General features: G+C 42.1%; 1 protein-coding gene across 2 annotated transcripts in view; it reads right to left on the minus strand.

Annotated features, from left to right (window-relative positions):
- LOC111969719 (diphosphoinositol polyphosphate phosphohydrolase 1) overlaps positions 1 to 19,285 on the minus strand; it is a 30,154-nt gene extending 10,869 nt beyond the window's left edge. For both annotated transcript variants that reach the window (XM_023995924.2, XM_023995925.2), the window contains exons 1-2: positions 19,000 to 19,285; positions 5,909 to 6,019 (exon numbers count right to left, since the gene is read on the minus strand). In XM_023995924.2, the coding sequence (XP_023851692.1) occupies positions 5,909 to 6,019; positions 19,000 to 19,098 (210 nt within the window). In that variant the 5' untranslated portion in view covers positions 19,099 to 19,285. The remainder of the gene's footprint in view (positions 1 to 5,908; positions 6,020 to 18,999) is intronic.
- Positions 19,286 to 23,356: the final 4,071 nt, after the last annotated feature.

The following is a 23,356-nucleotide window of genomic DNA, read 5'->3' on the forward strand; positions in this document are numbered from 1 at the left end:
TGGCTAGTGATACATTTTTGATCAATTTCCATTATTAAAGTTATTATTATTAAAGCTGGAGTTGAGTCAGTATGTTGGCAGCAGCCAGGTTTGTGCCGTGGGGGAGATCTTCGTGGGCTATACTCAGACTTGTTTCAGGGTAGTAAGTTGCTGGTTTTAAGATATCCCTCTAGATATCCCTCTAGTAGTGTGGGGGCTGTGCTTTGGCAAAGTGGGTGGGATTATATCCTGCCTGGTTGGCCCTGTCCGAGGATATCGTCGGATGGGGCCACAGTGTCTCCCGCTGCAATAGTTTGTGTGTCTGGGGGCTAGGGTCAGTCTTACGTCTGGAGTATTTCTCCTGTCTTATTTGGTGTCCTGTGTTAACTTAAGTATGCTCTGTCTAATTCTCTTTCTCCCTCCCCTCCCAGAGGACCTGAGCCCTAGAACCATGCCTCAGGACACCCTGGCTTGATGACTCCTTGCTGTCTCCAGTCCACCTGGTCGTGTTGCTGTTCCAGTTTCAACTGTTCTGCATGTGGCTATGGAACCCTGACCTTGTCCCGGACCTGCTGTTTTCAACTCTCTCTCTCTACCGCACCCGCTCTCTCTAATTCTGAAGCTCGGCTATGAAAAGCCAACTGACATTTACTCCTGAGGTGCTGACCTGTTGCACCCGCTACAACCACTGATTATTATTATACCCTGCTGGTCATCTAAGAACATTTGAACATCTTGGCCATGTACTGTTATAATCTCCACCGGCACAGCCAGAAGAGGACTGGCCACCCCTCAGAGCCTGGTTCCTCTCTAGGTTCCTGCCTTTCTAGGGAGTTTTCCTAGCCACCATGATTCTACATCTACATTGCTTGCTGTTTGGGGTTTTAGGCTGAGTTTCTGTATAGCCTTTTGTGACATCGGCTGATATAAAAAGGGCTTTATGAATAAATTTGATTGAAATTTGATTGATAACGTGTTATGGCACTGGTGTCAAATAAAGTGCTACCTTTTCCCTTTGTAATCCGTGATAGTTTACAAGCCCTGCTACATCAGACGAGCGTGATAGACGATGAAGTGGGATTCTTAGTCCTGTATTGACGCTTTGCCTGTTTGATGGTTTTTCAGAGGGCGTAGCGGGATTTCTTATTAGCAACCGGATTAGTGTCTCGCTCCTTGAAAGCGGCAGCCCTAGCCTATAGCTCAGTGCGAATGTTGCCTGTAATCCAAGGCTTCTGGTTGGGATATGTATACTGAAGAAAAATATAAAGCAAAACTTGCAACAATTTCAATGATTTTATTGAGTTACATATAAGAAATCAGTGAATATTAATAAATTCATTAGGCCCTAATCTATGGATTTCACATGACTGGGCAGGGGTGCAGCCATGGGTGGGCCTGGGAGGGCATAGGCCCATCCACTGGGGATGCCAATCAGAATGAGTTTTCCCCCACAAAAGGGCATCATTACAGACATAAATATTCCTCAGTTTCATCAGCTGTCCAGATGGCTGGTCTCAGATGATGTTGCAGGTGAAGAAGCCAGATGTGAATATCCTGGGCTGGCGTGGTTACACATGGTCTGCGGTTGTGAAGCCGGTTGGACGTACTGCCAAATTCTCTAAAATGACGTTGATGGTGACTTATGGTAGAGAAATGAACATTCAATTCTCTGGCAACAGCTCTGGTGGACATTCCTGCAGTCAGACATCTGTGGCATTGTGTTGTGTGACAAAACTGCACATTTTAGCGGCCTCTTATTGTCCCCAGCACAAGGTGCATCTGCATAATGATCATGCTGTTTACTCAGCTTCTTGATATGCCACACCTGTCAAGTGGTTGGTTTATCTTGGGAATGGAGAAATGCTCACCAACAGTTTGATGGCGCCGGAAGAGATGGCTGCTGTGCTATTGTGTGTACATATTGTTTCTGCCACCGTCTCTTATGACCGAAAAGGGCTTCTGGATATTAGSACAGCGATTACTCACCTCGTGCTGCACGAAGATTTTTCCTTTAAAAAGTCAGACGCAAAGAATTTACTTCAGACACCTGACAATGCCCAAATCCCCATTTGCATGAAGAGACAGAGAATCGGGGACATAGGTCGGGGTGCCTTGTAAGGATCCGACGGCGAGTGAATAAATCCCCTCTACCATCAATCTTAAAACTGCCGGGGTTTTCGAAACCATCGGCAAGATAGAACAGCTACCTCCAGTAAGACAAGGGGTGGCGATCTGTGTCTATATGTAAATTACAGCTGGTGCACAAAAACTAATATTAAAGGAAGTCTCAAGGTATTGCTCGCCTGAGGAAGAGTATCTCATAAGTTGTAGACCACACTATTTACCAAGAGAGCTTTCATCTATATTCTTCATAGCCATCTTTGTACCACCATAAACCGATGCTGGCACTAAGACGACACTCAACGAGCTGTTAAGGTTAGCGATCTAGAAAATGTGTTTTGAGTTTCCACTTACTCAGTGGTGAATTATCCCCAACAAAATTAGCCTAGGATACCTGTTAGTGCACATAAAGATGTAGGCAAATCCATCTCTATTGACCAAAAGAAAATTCTGGAGCCCTATGTTAACAGTAAAATATAAGTGGTCGAGGAGTGTGTCAAATCGTTCGTAGGCAAATGGATGACTGTACTGCCCTCCTTGATAGCCACCTTTCATCGAGGATACTCATGTTTATCTTACCGCAAAAGAGTTTTGAAATCTGCCACACCCCCTTCGAATCAGCCTTTGTTTTCTCAGAGAAAAACATGCACACATTTAAAATCAATATGCTACTTATTGTTTTATCTATAAAAATGTCTTGCACAACTAGCTTAATTTGTTTTGAGCACATTACAAATTTATTTTGGGATCCATCCCTGTAACGTCATTTGCCTAGCGACACCCGAGTGGAGAAGGACAGTCTCATTTCAAGCAAGAGCATTTCCACTCTCCTCGCCAACTCTCATTGATTAACTTGGACCTTTTTCAAAAGGAGGCAAGAGAGGACGGAAGAGAGAGAGGACGCAGGTGGTGACTAAATCTAATTGATAAAAAGGCCTCAAAGCTAAAATCCTTAGTTGCTACATACATTTTTGGACTTATAAATTAACTATACATACCCATTGACTCTTGGATATAAAACTTACCAATGCCTCAATCTTAGTTCAACTGTCGTACCCAATCAGAAGCCAAAATATAAGCTTGTTTTACCCCAATGTAAACAAACACTGTATAGTTTTAACTATCAATTTGATATCATGGATGGTTAGTACTTGCATCCATAGCTCTTTATGAATTTGAGAGTGGTTACATTTTTCAAGCCCCATCCCTCAGCTTTTTACCAAAACAGAGGTGGGGTGACATTGTTTCACAGAAAGAGTCTAGCTTTAATAAAGCACTGTGAATTACTTTAGAACATGTTTACTTATTTTTTCTATTGCGTGACGCAGCAAAAAAAAATTGGGGGGGGGGGGTGTGGGGTGCGACCAAATCGTAGGCTGGTGTCGCCAACTGAAAAAGTTAGTGTCACCAGGGGAAAATATTAGTCTGGAGCCCTGCATATAGTCTACAGGCTTTCAAAGTGTCCATGCAATCTTGTAAGTAGGCTATGAGTTCTGGAACGCTTATCTTAGAAAGCTAAGTTATCATATTATTTTCTGGAACGCTTATCTCAGAAAGCTAAGTTATCATATTGTTTTCTGGAACGCTTATCTCAGAAAGCTAAGTTATCATATTGTTTTCTTGCAATGCTTATCTCAGAAAGCTAAGTTAACATATTGTTTTCTGGAACCTAAGCCTTGGTTGAAGAGACACTACTTGGCAACAGAGAAACCCTCTTTACCCCCGAGCGGGCAACAAAAATACACCCGGGGATTAAATGAACATATTCAATCATCATGGTTCAATTAGTGATTAGTACAGAATAGGCTACATTATGTAAACAAACTAAATTGATCTCCATCGAAAGAGGAGCATGAGTTGGGCCTGTGGCTTGGTTGTCTGGCCTGCAGCCACAGCATTGTGTGAAGGGCAGTGTTTAATCTCAGTATAACGCCCGATGGCACTTTTAACACTCCTGTGTAACATGACTCTGGGATACGAGACTTGGATGCGTGCTTACTGTGGATGTGCTTTCTCAGCACACAAACAGAGTACGATCAAGACCAACTGCTCTGCCCAGAAGGGCTCGGGATAAGTGCTAACAGTGAATGTGCTTTGACCAACATCAAAAGAATAATGTGTTGAGCTAGGGCTGGGCAATATATACATTTAATTCAAATGTATGTTTTTGTGTGATATTTCAAATGCCTGTATCGCAAGAATCAGGGTTTTGTTATTTTCCGTTTTTACGATGGCTTATGTCCACTTGTTCCCAGGTTGTCTTTTTGGGCTTGTCTCCTTCGCTCCTTCTGTGCACCTTCCCATTTACACCAGAGATGTGTATATAATGACGAGATGCTCATGTCTCCACCCTATAACAAATGGGAGTCGTTGTCCCAAAGCCGGAAAGGCAGGCGACAAGCTTAGGTCCAAAATAAACCCATAGAAACGTAATGATTTTGGCGAGAGTGAAACCTCTCATGTTGCCTCTTCCTCTCTGTTTACACACACACACACACACACACACACACCCCTCCCTCTGCCACTCACTACAAATATGAGCAATCACTTCTTCCTTTCTGACAAGCAGTTTCAATTCGCTATTTGCATTTGAGGTTTGGTCCAACATAGTTGGTCATATGGACACTGAAACACATTGAGACATTTTTACTGTGATGGGTTCTGACTCATAAACTTGAAATATTGTTAATTATCAAGTATTCTAAGGCAATGAGTGCCAGAGTCTGGTTTCTACACCAGAAGTGAATGGTTATCTGTAGGAGGAATGTATATGGTGGAGTCAATTAAGCGTGGAATGTAATGAGTAAAGGAAAGGCAAWCACATGGTTGCAGTCACTGATAAGGTTGGAGAGATGTGGTTTAGTGAGGAATGGGGGCCGAGGTCAGGTCAGATTATGGGAGAAGGAAAGGGTTCATTGCACGCATCACTTAATATCCTGCATAGCAATAAAGATGTAATGTTTAGAGGGAAGGAGGATGCTCCACCCAAATTGGGGTATATATATATATATATATATATATATATATATATATATATACACACACTACCACTGCTGGAAACATGTCTTTGTCTGAATAAACTTGGTTTGAGCTTTTATAGTTGTCCGTCAGTTTTTACCCAGTTATTTAGAACCTATTACAGGTTCTGTTATTTAGAACCTGTAATAGAGACGTTAACCTTCCTAACGATACCCTTTTTACAGTACGTCTCAACTGCGCAAATCGCACACAGAGCAGATAACACTAAAACGGGAGTATCAATGAACATTGATTCTCGAAAACGATTGCTCAGTTTGTCACGCGCGGCATTGACCTACAACGTAAAGCCCTGAAATCGCTACATTATTGCTGACTGTTTGAAATGCAGTATAGTTGACCTTTAACCGTACAACAAAGGTTATTTAGAGATTCTTTGGCCATATCGCCCATCCCTATGTTGAGCTCAATAGCCATGTTTCCACAAGCTTTATCAAGGTAATCAGCATGGGACCAGTAATGGCAGGCCAAATGTGTTATTTTTCAAAGTATGACATAACCTAGTCAAAATGGCAAATCTCAGTTTAATATCTGGTTGCCATTCCGGCAAATACCATATTGTAATTGAGGGGTGTGATTTGCAAGAAAAAAACATTTGAGGTTGTCTACCCAAAAAGCCACACCTAAAACAAAGAGACCCTCATCTCTAAAATCCATAACCACTTATGAAAAACACCACAAGTTCCCTGAAATGCGGGGATAGAGAACAGTGTGGGAATGTAGTTTGAATAATTAAGCTAAGGTCAATGAAATGAGAGGGAAAGAAACAAACCTCTTCACAGACTTCTCGTGCTGCTGCTACATTGGGCTCCTCTTCTGGCTCCATCCCCCCACCAGGGACAATCCACTTGTCTGGATGACGACTACTACTCACCAACAGCACCTGCAGAAAAAGACGATACAGCATTGAGCACCATCAATCAAATCCAGAGTTTCAGGTTCCAATGTAAACACAGCGTGGTGTTGCTTGAGACAACTTCTCTACTCAGTTGAAGACAACATCGCAATCCTATTCAAATTACAGGTGACATATTCTCAATAACAGATCAAATAAAATGGTATTCTTCACATGCTTCATAAGCAATAGGTGTAGAGTAACAGTGAAATGCTTACTTACGGGCCCGTCCCAAAAATGTAGAGTAATAGAAAAGTAATAACATAATAAAAGTAATAATAAATACACAATGAGTAACGATAACTTGGCTACAGTTCCTTCGGAAAGTATTTAGACTAGGGAAGCATGACATATCGGTGAACATCACGTAATCGGACGATATTAGATAAAAATGCCAACATCGTTATCAGCCGATGTCTAGTTTAACACGGAACCCAAACCGGCTGCGCGCGTGTGCCATCGTGCGCTATCTAGCATAAATGTATTTTGTCCCCCGACACCAAACGCGATCACGACACGCAGGTTAAAATATCAAAACAAACTCTGAACCAATGACATTAATTTGGGGACAGGTCGAAAAGCATTAAACATGTATGACAATTTAGCTAGTTAGCTTGCACTTGCTAGCTAATTTGTCCTATTTAGCTAGCTTGCTGTTGCTAGCTAATTTGTCCTGACATAAAAACATTGAGTTGTTATTTTACCTGAAATGCACAAGGTCCTCTACTCCGACAATTAATCCACACAGAAAACGGCCAACCGAATCGTTTCTAGTCATCTCTCCTCCTTCCAGGCTTTTTCATCTTTGAACTTATTTGGTGATTGGCATCTACACTTTCATAGTATTACCACGACAACCGGCAACACAGTTCGTCTTTCAATCACCCATGTGGGTATAACCAATGAGGAGATGGTACCTGCTTCTATAAACCAATGAGGAGATTGGAGAGGCAGGACTTCCAGCGCGATCTGCGTCAGAAATAGAAAGGAGTTCTATTTTAGCACTTGGCATCGGAGACGCTCGTTGGCGTGCGCGAGCAGTGTGGGGGCAATAATTGAATAACATGGATTTCTACATTTATTTTGCTACGCTCACGCACGCGACGTGTCCGGTCTGGTCAGCATGTAACGCCGATGTGCAAAACCGATGTCAAAGCTGACGTGCATACCTATATAACGTAGCGACATGCCGTAATGACGGCATGTAAAATGTTGCGCTATACGTGCAACACAGCGTTCCTAACTTAGCCTACAATGATGTGTGGATCGAGCAGTCAAGCAGTCATTTGAAAGAGTAAGAATTTCAGCGAGACAACTCAAAGGCGAAATCCATTAAAGCCAAGATAATGGAATTCATTGCCCTTGACAATCAACCGTTCTCTGTCGTGGGTGATGTTGGCTTTCGCGACTGGTCGAGCACCAGTACACACTACCAAGTGCGCTATTTTTTAGGTGTTACCCTACTGCAGTTACACAGTAATAGCGTCACTGCTATTAGCTTCACAACATACATACATACATACTATGGAACGCCGTTTGGATCTTTGCGTGTCAAAAAAGATACAGTAGCACTGTCGAAGCTGTACAAAAAAAGTATGCAAACAAGCAAACACCGGCCACGAACGATGTGTTTTCAATATTGTGTTGGTAATAAAGCATAATTTGTTCGATATCAACTTCTGGGGTAGCTAGCTTTAGCTTGGTACCTAGCTAGCACCAATACAAGCAGCCTGAAAACAATGACCAGTAGAAACTGCACTAATTTTCATTATTCTTAGCAATGATTTAGGAACCCTTGTGAGTAAGTATTAGCTAGGTTGCCACTTGTTGTTCGCCTATTGAAATTTAACTTAGCTAGCCAGCTACTTAACCCCGTTGCCAAAAGCAAACATTATAAGCAGCCAGCTATCTTCATCTGGCTAGTGAGGCTCGACCAAACCGGGTTGTGTTGTGAAGCTAGCCACAATAAGGATTAGGCACAATAGTGGAATTTGCAGTTTGCCTTCGAAATAAAAAAGTGTCATTGACAGTGACGCAAATGAATACAAATATAATTATGCCGTACTTTTATTTTGAAGGCTAACTGCAAAGTCCACTGTTGTGGCTAGCTTCACATAGATGGGTCTGACCACCATTAGTCAAATAAGAACTGTCTAATAAATGTGTTATTTTAGATGACACCTACTGAAACAGGTGTCGTTTGCTATGTTTTTGGGGAAGAACAAAGTTTGCATCCATGAGCTAGCTAGCTTCTTTTTTTTTTTTTAAATGACCACCACCGTAGGTGCGCGAGACAACTTTACCAGCATCATTGCATACGTATCGATGAATCATTTTTGACAAATGAAATACGAGTGATTGATTACACTATGTGTAATAACTACGTAAAAAATGTATGAACGCGTTAAATTATTATGTGACGTGCAATCATATTCAGGTCCTGATTGGTCAACAAGCTTATTTGACACGTCAAATCGTGTTAAATACTATATTTTTTGACACGCAAAGACCCAAACGGTGTTCCATAGAAATCCTGGTTGAGAATGAAACGACTGAACAACGAAACAGCACAGCAAGTAAGTGAAAGAAATAGGTTTTGATTATGTTTTACTGGTGATAGGGACATAAGTAAAAGCAAGCAGAATAGCTTTTTCGTCAGTGTGTGTGTGTGTGTGTGTGTGTGTAACCTTTACTTAACTAGGAAAGTCAGTTAAGAACAAATTCTTAATTACAACGGCGGCCAAACCCGGACGACGCTGAGCCAATTGTGAGCCGCCCTATGGGACTCTCAATCACGGCCGGATATGATACTGCCTGGATTCGAACCAGTGACGCCTCTTGCACTGAGATGCAGTGCCTTAGACCGCTGTGTCCATGTGTGTGTGTTAACTATACTAGAATGTTTAAAAAGGCAGAAAAAAAGGTAATACCGGTATCATTTCTTTTGGCAAGGAAAATATATGATATCGGTGCATCACTAAATTAGACCCCTTGACTTTTCAACATTTTGTTACAATCTACACACAACACCACATAATGACAAAGCAAAAAGAGGTTAAGAAATATTTGCAAGTTTATTACAAATAAAAACGGAAATCACATTTACATAAGTATTCAGATCTGTTACTCAGTACTTTGTTGAAGCACCTTTGGCAACGATTACAGCAGAGTCTTCTTGGATGACGCTACAAGCTTGGCACACCTGTATTTGGGGAGTTTCTCCCAATCTTCTCTGCAGATCATCTCAAGCTCTGTCAGGTTGGATGGGGAGCATTGCTAAACAGATATTTTCAGGTCTCTCCAGAGATGCTCGATCGGGTTCAAGTCCGGGCTCTGGCTGGGCCACTCAAGGACATTCAGAGACTTGTTCCGAAGCCACTCCATTGTCTTGGCTGTGTGCTCAGGGTCTTTGTCCTGTTGGAAAGTGAACCGTCGCACCAGTCTGAGATCCTGAGCACTCTGGAGCAGGTTTTCATCAAGGATCTCTTTGTACTTTGCCTCGATCCTGACTAGTCTCCCAGTCCCAGCCGATGAAAAACATCGGTGATACTGCCACCACCATGCTTCACCGTAGGGATGGTGCCAGGTTTCCTCCAGACATGATGCTTGGCCTTTAGGCCAAAGAGTTCAATCTTGGTTTCATCAGACCAGAGAATATTGTATCTCATGGTCTGAGAGTTTTTAGGTGCCTTTTGGCAAACTCCAAGCGGGCTGACATGTGCCTTTTACTGAGGAGTGACTTGTCTGGCCACTCTACCATAAAGGCCTGATTAGTGGAGTGATGCAGTGATGGTTGTCCTTCTGGAAGGTTGTCCCATCAAACACAGAGGAACTCTGTCAGAGTGACCATGGGGTTCTTGGTCACCTCCCTGACCAAGGCCCTTCTCCCACGATTACTCAGTTAGGCAAGGCGGCCAGCTATAAGAAGTCTTGGTGGTTCCAAACTTCTTCCATTTAAGAATGATGGAGGCCACTGTGTTCTTGGGGACCTTCAATGCTGCAGAAATGTTTTGGTACCCTTCCCCAGATCTGTACCTCGACACAAGCCTGTCTCAGAGCTCTACTCACAATTCCTTCGACCTCATGGCTTGGTTTTTGCTCTGACATGCACTGTCAACTGTGAGACCTTATATAGACAGATGTGTGCCTTTACAAATCATGCCCAATCAATTGAATTTACCACAGGTGGACCCCAATCAAGTTGTAGAAACATCAAGAACTATCCATGGAAACAGGATGCAACTCAGCTCAATTTCAGTCTCATAGCAAATGGTGTGAATACTTATGTAAATAAGGTACTTCTGTTTAATAAGTTTATACATGTGCAAACATTTCTAAAAACAGGTTTTGCTTTGTCATTATAGGGTGTTGTGTGTAGATTGCTGACGATATATATATTTTTTTAATCCATTTTAGAGTAAGGCTGTAATGTAACAAAATGTGGAAAAAGTCAATGGGTCTGAATAGTTTGAAGGCACTGTATATACACGGGGTACAATGGAGCTTGATATGTACATACAGTGCCTTCACACCCCTTGACTTTTTCTACTCTGTTGTGTTTCAAAGTGGGATTAAAATAGATTTTTCTTTTTTTTGTCATCGATCTACACAAAATACTTTGCCGAAGTAAAAAAATTAATATATATATATATATATATATATATATATATATAGTAATGGAAAATAAAACATATTTGATTAGATAAGTATTCAACCCCATAAGTAACATTTTATCACTTTTAGGCAGTGATTACAGCTGTGAGTGTTTCTGGGTCTCGAAGACCCAAAATTCTTCAAGCTCAGTCAAGTTGGTTGTTTATCATTGCTAGAAAGCCATTTTCAAATATTCCCATAGATTTTCAAACAAACAAACTATACCACTCAGGAATATTCAATGTCACATGATAATTAACTCCAGTGTATATTTTGCCTTGCGTTTTAGGTTATTGTCCTGCTAAAAGTTKTCTCCTAGTGTTTTGAAAAGACTGAACCAGGTTTTCCTCTAGGACTTTGCCTGTGCTTAGCTCTATTCCTTTTTATCCTAAAAAACGTGCTAGACCTTGCCAATGACAAGCATACCTATAACATGATGCAGCCACAACCATGCTTGAAAATATGAAGCGTGGTACTAGATGTGTTATATTTGCCCCAAAAATAATGCTTTGAATTCAGGACAAAAATGTAACTTCTTTGCCACATTTTTTGCAGTATTAATTAGTGCCAAACAGGATGCATGTTTTGGAATATTTTTATTCTGTACAGTCTTCCTTTTCACTCTTGTCATTTAGGTTAGAATTGTGGAGTAACTACAATGTTGATCCATCCTGTTGTTTTCTCCTATAACTCTTATAAAATCACCATTGGCCTCATGGTGAAATCCCTGAGCGTTTTCCTTCCTCTCCGTCAACTGAGTTAGGAAGGACGTCTGTATCTTTGTATTGAGTGGGCGTATTGAGACACCATCAAAGGTGTAATTAATACCTTCCCCATGCTCAAAGGGATATTAATTGTCAGATTTTTTTCTCCCATCTACCAATAGGTGCCCTCCTTTGCGAGGCATTGGAAAACATCCCTGGTCTTTGTCTTTGAATCTGTGTTTGAAATTCACTACTGACTGAGGGACCTTCCATATAATTATATATGTAGAGTACAGAAATGGGGTAGTAATTCAAAAATCATGTTAAACCCAATTATTGCACAAAGAATGAGTCCATGCAACTTTAACAAATTTACACACCTGAATGTATTTAGGCTTGGCATAAACAAGGTGGAGAATACTTATTTACTCAAGAATTTTATAAATTAACATTTAAAAATTCTAAAAACATATTTCCACTTTTTTATTTGACCTTTATTTAACCAGGTAGGCCAGTTGAGAACAAGTTCTCAGTAACAACTGCGACCTGGACAAAATAAAGCAAAGCGACACAAACACAGAGTTACACGTGGAATAAACAAATGTACAGTCAATAACACAATAGAAAAAACATCTATATACAGTGTGTGCAAATTAGGTAAGATTGGGGAGGTAAGGCAATAAATAGGCCGTAGTGATGAAGTAATTACAATTTAGCAATTAAACACTGGAGTGATAGATGTGCAAGTAGAGATACTGGGGTGCAAAGAAGCAAAAAAATAAATAAGAATATGGGGATGAGGTAGTTAGGTGGGCTATGTACAGGTGCAATGATCTTTGAGCTGCTCTGACAGCTGATGCTTAAAAGTTAGTGATGGAGATACGAGTCTACAGCTTCAGTGATTTTTGAAATTCGTTCCAGTCATTAGCAGTAGAGAACTGGAAGGAAAGGCAGCCAAAGGAGGAATTGGCTTTGGGGGTGACCAGTGAAATATACCTGCTGGAGCGCGTGCTACGTGTGGGTGCTGCTATGGTGACCAGTGAGCTGAGATAAGGCGGGGCTTTACCTAGCAAAGACTTATAGATGACCTGGAGCCAGTGGGTTTGGCGACGAATATGAAGCGAGGGCCAGCCAACGAGAGCATACAGGTCGCAGTTGTGGGTAGTATATGGGGCTTTGGTGACAAAACGGATGGCACTGTGATGGACTGCATCCAATTTGCCTGAGTTAGATGCGCGAAATATTTTGGTAAAGACATCGCCGAATCAAGATGGTCAACCTTTTCACCGAAGTATGTTTGCAGCTATGAGGAAAGGATGCCTTTTGTTCGAAATAGGAAAGCGATTCTAGAATTTAATTTGGATTTGGAGATGCCTTAATGCGCAGCTGCGAAGCGTGAGTTGACAGTCTAACCAGACACCTAGTGTATTGTATTTCCACATATTCTAATCAGAACCACCAGAGTGCTGATGCTGGGGGGGTCGGCGCGAGCAGGTGCAGGCAGCGATTCGGTATTTGAAGAGCATGCACTTTAGTTTACTCACATTTAAGAGCAGTTGGAGGCCACGGAACGGCAGAGTTGTGTTCATTGTCCATAGCAAGGGCCAGAAGTATACAAAATGGTGTAACGTCTGTAGTAGAGGTGGACAGAGAATCACAGCAGCATAAGCGACATCATTGATGTATACAGAAAAAAGAGTCGGCTCTGAGAATTGAACCCAGGGTACCACCCATAGAGACGCCAGAGCAGAGGTTCCGGACAACAAGGCCCTCCTATTTGACACACTGAACTCTGTCTGAGAAGCTAATTGTGTGAACCAGGCGAGGCAAGTCATTTGAGAAACCCTAGGGCTGTTTTAGTCGCCGATTAAGAACGTGGTGATTGGACAGAGTCAACCGTGGCCAGGTCAATGAATACGCGGCCACAATATGTCTTCATTTATCGATGGCGGTTATGATATCGCTTGAGGATCATGAAGCGTGGCTGGAGGTGCACCCTAAGACCAGCTCTGAAAACCAGATTGCATAGCCGGAGAAGTACGGTGGGATTCGCAACCATGGCTTCGGGCATGATCTGTTTGTCTAACTTGGACTTTCGAAGGCCTTAGATAGCAGGCGGTAGGATAGAGTATAGGTCTGTAACAGTTTGGTCTGAGGTCTCCCGTTTGGGAAAGAGGGGCATGCACCGGGCCAGCCTTGCCAATTTGCGGGGATCAGAGACATTACAAATGAGAGGTTGAACGGCTATATAAACAGGGGTTGCAACAATTGCGGCGCGATATTTAGAAAGAGAGGGTCCTAGATGTGTCTAGCCCAGATTTGTAGGTGGCAGGATTTTGCAACTCTTTTCAAGAACATCAGCTTCTGGATGTGGGTGACAGGAGAAATGGGGAAGGCCTTGGGGCAAGGTGCTTGTGGGGGGGCGGAGAGGGCCGGTACATGGCTGTTGACCGGCGTAGGGGTAGCCAGGTGAAAAGCATGGCCAGCCGTAGAGAAATGCGTACTGAAATTCCCGATTATCGTGGATTTATCGGTGGTGACAGTGTTTCCTAGTCTCAGTGCAGTGGGCAGCTGGGAGGAGGTGCTCTTATTCTCCATGGACTTTACAGTGTCCCAGAACTTTTTGGAGTTTGTGCTACAGGATGCAAATTTCTGTTTGAAAATGCTAGCCTTTGCTTTCCTAACTGCCTGTGGTTCCTAACTTCCCCAAAAAGTTGCATATCGRGGGGGCTATTCGACACTAATGCAGTATGCCACAGGATGTTTTTGTGCTGGTCAAAGGCAGTCAGGTCTGGAGTGAACCAAGGGCTAGATCTGTTCCTGGTTCTACATTTGTTGAATGGGGCATGCTTATTTAAGATGGTTAGGAAAGCACTTTTAAAGAATAACCAGGCACCCTCTACTGACGGAATGAGGTCAATATCCCTTCAGGATACCCGGGCCGGGTCGATTAGAAAGGCCTGCTCGCTGAAGTGTTTTAGGGAGTGTTTGACAGTGATGAGGGGTGGTCGCTTGACCGCAGATCCATTAACCTCTACATCACCAGAGGAACAGAGGAGGAGTAGGATAAGGGTACYGCTAAAGGCTATAAGAACTGGTCATCTACTGCGTTAGGAACAGAGTAAAAAGAGCATGGTTTCTGGGCGCAGAAGAATAGATTCAAGGCATCATGTACAGACAAGGGTATGGTAGGATGTGAATACAGTGGAGTTAAACCTAGGCATTGAGTGACGATGAGAGAGGTTGACATTATTGGGTATTGTGTGTAGATCAGTGACACAAAATCTAAACGTAATACATTTTAAATTCAGACTTACAACAACATGTGGAAAAGTCAAAGGGTGTGAATACCTTAAGGCACTGTAACTAGGAATAAAGTGACTAGGCAACAGAATAGATAAACAGTYGAAGCAGCGGATGTGATGAGTCAATAGTTTGTGCAAAAAAGGGTCATGCAGATAGTTAAATAGAGAAGTAAGTAAAAGCGCAATATGTGCCATGTAAAAAAGCTAACATTTAAGTTCCTTGCTCAGAAAATGAGAACATATAAAAGCTGGTGGTTCCTTTTAAAACTTGTTAGGGCTAGGGTCCTTTTTTCTCAATTTKCGCCTGACTGACGTGCCCAAAGTAAAGCCTGTAGCTCAGGCCCTGAAGCCAGGATATGCATATAATTGGTACCATTGGAAAGACACTTTCAAGTTTGTAGAAATGTTAAAATAATGTAGGGAGACTATAACACAATAGATATGGTAGGAGAAAATCCAAAGAAAAACCAACCTGAATTATTTTTTTGGAGAGCCCATGCTCTTCCAATGGAACGTTAGGGAAATAAATAAATCTAGCTCCCAGTATGCAATTCCTATGGCTTCCACTGGGTGTCAGTAGTCTTTGTTCAAGGTTTCAGGCTGGTTTCTTCCAAAACAGGTAAGAAATATGAGTTTTACTACAGGGACCCAGACTTGGAAATTCATGTATGCARGCGCGATGAAGACAAGACGCACCTGCTAATATTGTTTTKCTATTGAACATACTTCTTTCCATATGAAATGTTATAGTTTAATTACATTTTAGGGTATCTGATGATTAAATAGAAATGGATTTTGACATGTTGAAAAAGTTTAGGTGTAGATTTTCGGATTCCTATCTTGGCACGTTAAACGAGTGGATTACTCAAATCAATGGCGCCAACTAAACAGACRTTTTGGGATATAAAGGATTTTATCTAACAAAACGACACTACATGTTATAGCTGGGACCCTTTGGATGACAAATCAGAGGAAGATTTTCAAAAAGTGAATATTTAATCGCTATTTGWGAATTTATGAAACCTGTGCCGGTGGAAAAAAATGTTGATGTGGGGCGCCGTCCTCAAACAATCGCATGGCATGCTTTCGCTGTAAAGCCTACTGTAAATTGGACAGTGCAGTTAGATTAACAAGAATGTAAGCTTTCAACCGATATAAGACACTTGTATGTACCTAAATGTTTAATATCCATCATTTTTATAATTATTTATTTGAATTGCGTGCCCTCCAGTTTCCCCGGAAGTTGTCCCGCAACTACAATATTGAAGACTATTAACATGAGTCTTCAATATTCCCAGTTAAGAAGTTTTAGGTTGTAGTTATTATAGGACTATTTCTCTATACCATTTGTATTTCATATACCTTTGACTATTGGATGTTCTTATAGGCACTATAGTATTGCCAGCCTAATCTCGGGAGTTGATAGGCTTGAAGTCATAAACAGCGCTGTACTTCAAGCATTGTGAAAAGCTGCTGGCAAACGGAGGAAAGTGCAGTTTGAATGAATGCTAACAAGCCMGCTGCTGCCTACCACCACTCAGTCAGACTGCTCTATCAAATCATAGACTTAATTATAATAAACACACAGAATTATAAGCCTTAGGTTATTAATATGGTCAAATCCTGAAACTGTAATTTCGAAAACAAAAAGAACRGTTCCGTATTTTATCYAACGGGTGGCAACCCTAAGTCTAAATATTGCTGTTACATTGCACAACCTTCAATGTTATGTCATAATTATGTACAATTCTGGCAAATTCATTAGTCTTTTTTAGGAAGAAACGGTCTTCACACAGTTCGCAATGAGCCAGGCGACCCAAACTGCTGCATWTACCCRGACTCTGCTTACACTGAACACAAGAGAAGTGACATAGTTTCAGGCACCACATTGATTATATGCAACGCAGGACAAGCTAGTTAAACTAGTAATATCGTCAACCATGTGTAGTTAACTAGTGATTATGTTAAGATTGATTGCTTTTTATAAGATAATTTTAATGCTAGCTAGCAACTTACCATGGCTCCTGCTGCCTGCACTCACGTAACAGGTGGTCAGCCTGCCACGCGGTCTCCTCGTGGATTGCAATATAAATCGMCCATATTCGGCATCCAAAAATGCAGATTACAGATTGTTATGAAAACTTGAAATCGTCCATTCCGATAAATCGGTCGACCTCTACATCAGACTATTTTCTAGCTAACGTTATATTGAAGGGCTAGATAGCTAGCTAGTTTGATCACAAGCACGGTTAGCTAGTGGTCAGTCGAGTAAAGTTACTAGTTGCTAGTCAAACTTTTAGGCAATCTAAGCAAGGCCCATATCTAGCTCGCTATATAGTTAGATATCTATCTAGTAAATGTGGCCAACTAACTAGCGCTAGCTCTGATGTCACAAGTTGACATGAGTTTTGAGCAATTGATAATGCTGCTAAACATTGATTGTCAGTGTTTTATGTTGCCATTATCACCAGAACYATACTAACTAGCAGTAGCAATACACACACACAAAATTATGTAGACAACCCTTCAAAATGGTGGATTTGGCTACTTCAGCCACACCCACTGCTGACAGGTGTATAAAARCAAGCACACAGCCATGCAATCTCCATATCGAAAATGTTGGCAGTAGGATGGCCTTACTAAAGAGRTTAGTGACTCTCAATGTGGCATTATCATAGGACACCACCTTTCCTACAAGTCAGTTCATAAAATTTCTGCCTTGCTAGAGCTGCCCTGGTCAACTGTGTTGTTATTTTGAAGTGGAAACTTCTAGGAGCAACAATMGCTCAGCCGCGAAGTGGTAAGCTACACAAGCGCACAGAACGGGACCGCCGAGTGCTGAAGCACGTAAAAATAGTCTGTCCTCGGTTGAAACACTCACTACAGAGTTCCAAACTGCCTCTGGAAGCAACGTCAGCATAATAACTGTTTGTCGGGAGCTTCATGAAATGAGTTTCCATGGCCGAGCAGCCGCACACAAGCCTAAAATCACCATGCGCAATGCCAAGAGTCGGCTGGAGTGGCGCAAAGCTCGCCGCCGTTGGACTTTGGAGCAGTGGAAACGCGTTCTCTGGAGTAATGAATCACGCTTCACCATATGTCAGTTCAAGGGACGAATCTGGGTTTTGGCGGATGCCAGGATAACGCTACCTGCCTGAATGCATAGTGCCAACTGTAAGGTTTTGTGGAGGAGGAATAATGGTCTGCGGCTGTTTTTCATGGTTCGGGCTGTTCCAGTGAAGGGAAATATTAACGCTACAGCATACAATGACATTCTAGCCGATTCTGTGCTTCCAACTTTGTGGCAACAGTTTGGGGTTCCTGTTTCAGCATGACAATTCCCTTGCACAAAGCAAGGTTCATACAGAAATGGTTTGTCAAGATGTGGAAGAACTTAACTGGCCTGCACAGAGCCCTGACCTCAACCCCATCAAACACCTTTGGGATGAATTGGAAAACAAACTGCGAGCCAGGCCCRATCACCCAACATCAGTGCCCGACCTTAGTAATGCTCTAGTGGAAGGCCTTCCCAGAAGAGGGGCGGCAGGTAGCCTAGTGGTTAGACTAGTAACCGAAAGGTTGCARGATCGAATCTCCGAGCTGACAAGGTACAAATCTGTCGTTCTGCCCTTGAACACGGCAGTTAGTTAACCCACTGTTCCTAGGCTGTCATTGAAAATAAGAATTTGTTCTTAACTGAGCAAAGGCAGAACCAAATCTATATTAATGCCTATGATTTTGGAATGAGACGTTCGACGTCCACATACTTTTGCCATGTAGTGCTTGTTAGCGCTCAAGCTAGCTAGCAAGACGATAACGTCGCACTGCTGGCTTAGCTAGCTAGTAGRCGGTTACCAATATATGTTGTTGCAGTAATGTTTGCTGGCTACGCGTTCGCTAGCTTGCTACCTAACTTAGGTAACTGTGTCCAGCAGCTACCTAACAATCTAACAAAAGAGAATATAACGTTAACTATAATCTTTCTAACTTCAATGTTTGGTTAGCTGCAACGCTACTAAGTTAGCTAGCTAGAATAAATAGCCTATCCAGTATAGCTGCCAGCTAGCTACAGTTAGCTGGCTACCGTTAGCTAACTCAACGTTAATTATCCCTGGGTGGTCGCTGATTCAACAAACCAAAACCAGTAACAACCAGTTAGATAGTTAGCTAACGTTAACTAGCTATCTAATTCACCTTAGTAATTAGCAAATTAATAAAAATGTACTGCGACAAACATCTATCTACCATGTTATCTGTCCTTTCCTGAACTGCGGCCCACCCTACACCCCAGCATCCTTGGCCTCACCTCCTCTTCACTTTCACTCCTGAAGCACAGACAGGCGGCCCGCTTCTTGTAGCCATCCCCATCGTATGTCCGGGTTTGGTTTGACTTGAGCTTCATCATTTCGGCTACCAATTGACCAAAACTGTAATTCAAACACTGGGAAGGACGCTGTCTTTGACGCAAAGTCCTCCTATGAGGAACCCCGGCGTTTTCTTATAAGAAATAACTTCTTCTTCGCTTCATTTTCATAAGCATAAGCACATCTCCAGCACGGTCGCCATTATGAAGATAACTGCGTAAACAACGTAACATGGCATATCTTAACGATGGTGGCATTGGGATATTACGTATCTTGTTTTGAGGAATACAGTATTGAATGCCAAAAAAACGAAACGAAGTAGAGAATTTACGCCAATGACGCTAGGTTCTGTTGATATCTTTCATGGAGAGGCTGGAAGAATTCATCGCCTTGACTATCAACAGACCAAGATCCTATCTTTGGTTGTAATTCATATCAATGACTAAATGGCACGTTAACGCCGAGCTTGTAAAATTAACCACAATAACATTTACAACGTGTGTTAACGCGAAACTTCAGACAATCTTTCAGCACACCAGGCAATGGACAGCAACCTGGTAGGTTATTACCTAAGATCAAACAACCAAAAAAAAAAAAACATTTGTGGGAAATTTCTATCGGTTACTTATGTCCATTTATGCATATCTAATAATATACTTCAATGCTTTACATTATTTGTTTCATTTATGTTTTATGCATCCATTTCATAGTGACGTTATGGACAGCCTGAACAGTATGTGACCACAATAAAATAGATTCAAATGTTTTGCAGTGTCTTGCATGAATTCTGAAAGACGGTGTGAAATATTAACCAGTTTGAYATATTAACCAGTTTAAACACAAAACTCGGGAAGTATTTTGTTCCTTGTGCATAAATGCAGAGAACAGGAGACGAAGAAACGTCTCCAAGGTGATGACATTCCCCAAATATTACCCCTTAATAGGAAATGAAAGAAATTACGAGAGCCTAATTTTCAATTGCGGATTAGAATTCTAAGGTGAGTTCTAGTTGCTAAAGTTATTCTGTTTACATACTGYCTATGTTAAATATCGTATAAGTATTTATTTCCAGAGCAGTTGTAAATAGAAGATACATTTCCCCACCCCTCCGTAACGGGCACCATGGAGAATATATGAGTAAGGTGTAAGTCTGGCTGTGGTTGGAAGGCAAGCCCATTACGTTGAATGATGAGGTAGTGTTGKTCGTAAAAAGCAGTTACAGCTAATCTTCCTCATCCTCTTCCTCAGAGGACTCTTGGGATCCCTGCTCTTTCTTCTCTTGAAAGCAACAGGGGGACAATATTACAGCTTTCTGCATGCTACAGGGATGTGCACAGTCCATTTCAGTGTCATATCTACCACACCCATGGCAGCAACATACATTTTTCACAAGCAGACCTCAACAATACAGGCAGTGTCCAACACCCATGCAATAAGCAATCGTAAGAGGAACCGCAATAATGTACAGTAACCAACAAAAGGACACCAGAATAGTGTTACCTCCTTTTTGGGTGGCCGTCTGTGCTCTCCCTCTGCAGTAAAAGCAGCTTTATGTTCAAGGTGTAATTCAACAAAACAGGTGCAAACATTATACAGTAAATATACAGTATTATATAATTGTCTATGATGCCAACACCTTTGGCCAAGCAGAATGTGTTGTGTAGCACTCCATGTGTTATTGGCACCAGTAGGGGGAGGTAGATCGTTCAGCCCAGGGCAAGCAGGGGGTTCAGAGGCTTTTACTGCAGGTGCTGCTGACAGTGCTTGGCCCAGAGGGATGAGAGTACAGTCAGCACACCACCTGGTGCATTTGAGGATCTAGCGCTTACTACTGTATATGGACATGAGTGTTGTAGTGTAGTGTACTGTACTGGTATCTTGAGGATAAGCATTTACACAGGGCACAGGTGTTCTAATCCAAACTGATTCATAAAAACATTCAGCAGTGAAGTATAACAAAGGATGTTCTCCCAACTATCCTCACATGGAGTAACTTTGCCTGAGGCCTGAAAACCAATGTTAGCTCAGTGGGCTAATGTTGTCTTGAGATGCGCAGATGATGCAAGCTCAATACTCGGTCTATTACACATGACATATCGCCACTTTTTTATTTCATAAAAAAAAAAAAAAATACTAGGCAAGTCAGTTAAGAACAAATACTTATTTACAATGACGGCCTACACKGGCTAAATCCAGAAGACACTGGGCCAATTGTGCGCCGCCCTATGGGTGTCACATGGAGCGGAACAGGTGAACCCAAGAGCAGACTCAGACGAGGATGAGGTAACCAAGGTATTTATTGAAACACAGGGGGAAGATGGGGTGCAGGCCAGGGGAAGCCCGGTGCGGAGGCTGAGGCTGGAGCGAGGGGAGTTGGGACTGGGTAAGCAGGTCTGGAGAGGAATCCAAGGATGCAGTGCAGTGGGGGTGGGGGGGTCCAGGACAGAGTAGCAGGACTGACGAGACGTGGGACTGTAGACGGGCCAAAGTCAGGTAGGGCAGCGGAGAGGAAAACAGTGTCAGGCAAGGGAAACCAGGATCTAAGCTGGAAAAATTGGCTAAAACCGCAGACTGACGGAGCAGAAGTTACGATCTGGCAGCGTGGAAGTGTCAGGGCTGAGTGTTTGTAGAGGTCTTGATTATGGAACATGTTGCAGCTGGTGGGGTTCTGCTCTGCCTCCAGCACACCTGTCTCTGCCCACACAATCACACACAGAGAGAGAGGAGGAGGGAGAGAGCACTGGGGGAGTAGCGGCAGGTTAGGCAGACACAGGATGAGAAGTAGAGGGTGTGGCAGGAGCAGATGTAACAATGGGACTCCCAATCACAGCTGTTTGTGATACAGCCTCTATTCGAACCYGGGTGTCTGTAGTGACGCCTCAAGCACTGAGATGCAGTGCCTTAGACCGCTGCTCCACTCAGGAGCCCAGAGTCAATTTTTGTAAACCTAATGTCAGGGAAAGCTATGTAATTATTTACTGTTTGTTGAAGTATACCTGGCTATGTAATTATTTACTGTTTGTTGAAGCATAAAAAACTGGACCTTCGTGTTATTGATGAAGGGGTGGGGTTCGGGTGCATTACAGTGACTTTAGTTTTACAAAAACTGACATTGGGGTCCTGACTGGTCTTTCTTCTAGCCAGGCTCAGAGTTAAATATCTAATTGCAATGAATGAAGTCGATGAGGTCTGTGAAAGCTCCTCTGGAGAACAGTGGAGAAAATGGTATCGATAATTCACTATAATAAACAGTCTGAATAACCTCTTAGTCTCCAAGGACAGGCTTGGTCAAAGGTGTAAAGTACTTAAGTAAAAATAGTGCTACTTAAGTAGTTTTTTGGGGTATCTTTACTTTACTACTAATATTTTTGACTACTTTTACTTCACTACATTCCTAAAGAAAATAACGTACTATTTACTCCACACATTTTCCCTGAAGTTCTTCTTACATTTTCAACATTTAGCAGGACAGGAAAATTGGCCAATTCACGCACTTATCAATAGACCATCCCTGGTCATACCTACTGCCTCTGATCTGGCACACTCACGAAACACAAATGCTTTGTTTGTAAATGAGGTCTGAGTGTTGGAGTGTGCCCCTGGCTCTCCGTAAATAAATAAAAACGAGAAAATGGTGCCGTCTGGTTTGCTTAATATAATATAAGGAATTTGATTTCTACTTTTACTTTTGATATTTAAGTATATTTGAGCAATTACATTTACTTTTGATACTTTTAAGTATATTTAAAACCAAATACTTTTAGACTTTTACTCAAGTAATATTTTACTGGGTGACTTTTAATTTTACTTGAGTCATTTTCTATTAAGGTATCTTTACTTTTAAGTATGACAATTGTATACTTTTTCCACCACTGGGGTTGGTTATGTTTTATTTTAATTTGAGGCATTTGTGTATCTAGACTTTGTAGGCTAAATGCTTTGTTTTGTTTTAAAACGTGGTTTCATGCAATTTGCCCGCTCGACCCCATCCCGTCCTCCCTTCTCCAGACCATCTCTGGAGACCTTCTCCCATTCCTCACTTCCCTCATCAAATCATCCCTGACCACTGGCTGCGTCCCCTCTGACTTGGTCTGAGGTGTTCCCCTCCTCAAGAAACCAACACTCGACTCATCTGACGTCAAAAACTATAGACCTGTATCCCTTCTTTCTTTTATTTCCAAAACACTTGACCCGTTCCGTCTTTGATCAACTATCTCGTTATCTCTGTAAGAACTATCTTATTGACCCTAACCAGTCAGGCTTCAAGACGGGTCACTCAACCGAGACTGCTTTTATCTG

This window comes from Salvelinus sp. IW2-2015, linkage group LG11, assembly GCF_002910315.2.
Source record: "Salvelinus sp. IW2-2015 linkage group LG11, ASM291031v2, whole genome shotgun sequence".
Taxonomy (NCBI): Eukaryota; Metazoa; Chordata; class Actinopteri; order Salmoniformes; family Salmonidae; genus Salvelinus; species Salvelinus sp. IW2-2015.